The 1,871-nt window shown below is 45.8% G+C and overlaps 1 protein-coding gene across 1 annotated transcript; it reads left to right on the top strand.

Annotated features, from left to right (window-relative positions):
• Positions 1–929: 929 nt before the first annotated feature.
• PPTG_02345 (hypothetical protein) lies at positions 930–1,503 on the top strand (the record flags this gene model as incomplete). Its single annotated transcript, XM_008893411.1, has 2 exons — positions 930–1,307; positions 1,390–1,503. The coding sequence occupies 2 exons, from the start codon at positions 930–932 to the stop codon at positions 1,501–1,503; spliced, it is 492 nt and encodes a 163-aa protein (XP_008891659.1).
• Between the last annotated feature and the right edge of the window lie 368 nt (positions 1,504–1,871).

Below are 1,871 nucleotides of genomic sequence, written 5' to 3'. Positions count from 1 at the left end.
ACAGCTTGAAGATGTCGCTTACGTTTTCCGGGGCGGCAAATAAATTACTTTGTTCCATCAATAAATATTGTTATTTTCTGAACAAGACCGTTAGTTTTGTCTGTTACTGCTTGTACATACTCCTGATGTCGAGCAGTCTACAAAGTATCATTAAAGAACAGAGTATCCTTCCATTGATCGTCGAGGTAGCAGTCTACGTGGCCACAGCAATTAAATCTTAGATACAATTTGCAAAGATTATACATGCATCACGCACAAATGTCGGTGATGATACGGGCGTCCGAGCCGCCAAACTGCCTCCGGATCCTGGACAGCTTTCCTGGATAGGAAAGTCGGTAGCAATGCATTGCAAGGGCCTCGACACCCAATAGTCGATCCCCCCGCGCTTGAGATAAACATGTTGGGTGTGTCCATTAAATGTGCTAGCCTAGTCAGCTCGTCGCACGTGAAGCGAAAGTTAGCAAGTGCATCGACGTCAGGATACGTATTGATGTCGAGCCGTGCGTCTGGAATTAGTGGTCGCTCCACATGCTCTGTTGAAACAGCTAGGAGTAGAGCATCCTCGAGGTCATCTAGGACTTCAGCAAGCACTGCTAATGCTCGAGGACCAGCGCCTTGTAAATCGTTCATTCTGACCGGAGATCTATTTTTTTTTACTAATGACCTTCTTTGGGTACAGTCTCTTCACATTCGATACCAGCATCACCCGAATAGTGTATCCCAAATCTAACTAAACATTTGTCTCGAAAGTTAATCTCTTGTCCCCATCCGTAGAATGGGTAGGATGGCGAGCGTACCAGTAGCCTCAACTTCAAAAATAAAGTTTAGCTCTCCTAGCAACGGACACTTATACCGAAACGGACAGCGCTCAAGTCCAAAGAGCTAGTAGCCCGGCATTTTTTTTCTGAGCTCAATTTGACCAAGGGAAGATGCCAAAACTGCTGGAAGGAAATCGGGTATGTGGTAAAAGGAAGCGTCACTTAGGCAAGACTGGTGTCATCCTTCGGGTGTTGAAATCAAGCAGACAGCACACGTACGAGGTTGAATGGTCTACGGGAGTTGTAGATATTGTTTCTGCGCGCTCAATTTGCATTGAACAAAGCTCTAACGACGCTGAGCACACAAGTTCTGGCGAAGAAGTCTCCTTTGTGGAGCTTCTCCGGTCCGAAACCTCAGGTAACCAAGCTGGGTTTTCGTGTGAGTCCTCTTCTAGTGATGAAGATGAGGAGGAAAATGATGATGCTGGCTTGGAGGGGCACTCAGAAGCCGAAGAAGACGATACAGTCGTGGCTCACGGTCGATTATGGGTACCATGCGATTCAATCTTGGTAGATCCTGCAAGTCAATTTTTGTCTCGGGCAACACATTTTATCGGTTTACTGATTGCAGGATATGGGATACGGCTATCCCACAAACCACATCCAACAAGCGCTCCGAAAGGTACCTAATAAGGTGACGGTCAGCTTTGGAGACCTCCTTAACCTTTCAGTACCGACTATTTGATACGGGTCATTTGGGACCTGTACCAGTAGCCAATAAAAGGCTCTTATTAGGTCAAGAAGGTCGAATCAAAATTAGCAAATTTAGTGACGTGGAGAATTCATATTCTGCATTATTTGTAAAAACCGTGAATCAATTGGTAGCAATATGTGAGACAATATACAAGTATCATACCAAAATCGCAGAAACCATTTAGAATCGAGATGTAGATCAACGATAAGGCGTGTTCCAATCATAACGCATGGCGGAGTAGTGGAAAAGGCGACGAAGAAGACACGCTGAAGGCCGATAACGTCCGACGCTGGCGATCCCTCGCACATCCCAATCATGCCGCCAAGGCTCCTTTGGGACGAAAGTTGTGGTTATTATTG

Source organism: Phytophthora parasitica, assembly GCF_000247585.1.
Source record: "Phytophthora parasitica INRA-310 unplaced genomic scaffold supercont2.2, whole genome shotgun sequence".
Taxonomy (NCBI): Eukaryota; Oomycota; class Peronosporomycetes; order Peronosporales; family Peronosporaceae; genus Phytophthora; species Phytophthora nicotianae.
Note: the sequence above shows the minus strand (reverse complement) of the source record. Positions and strands in the feature narration are given on the sequence as shown.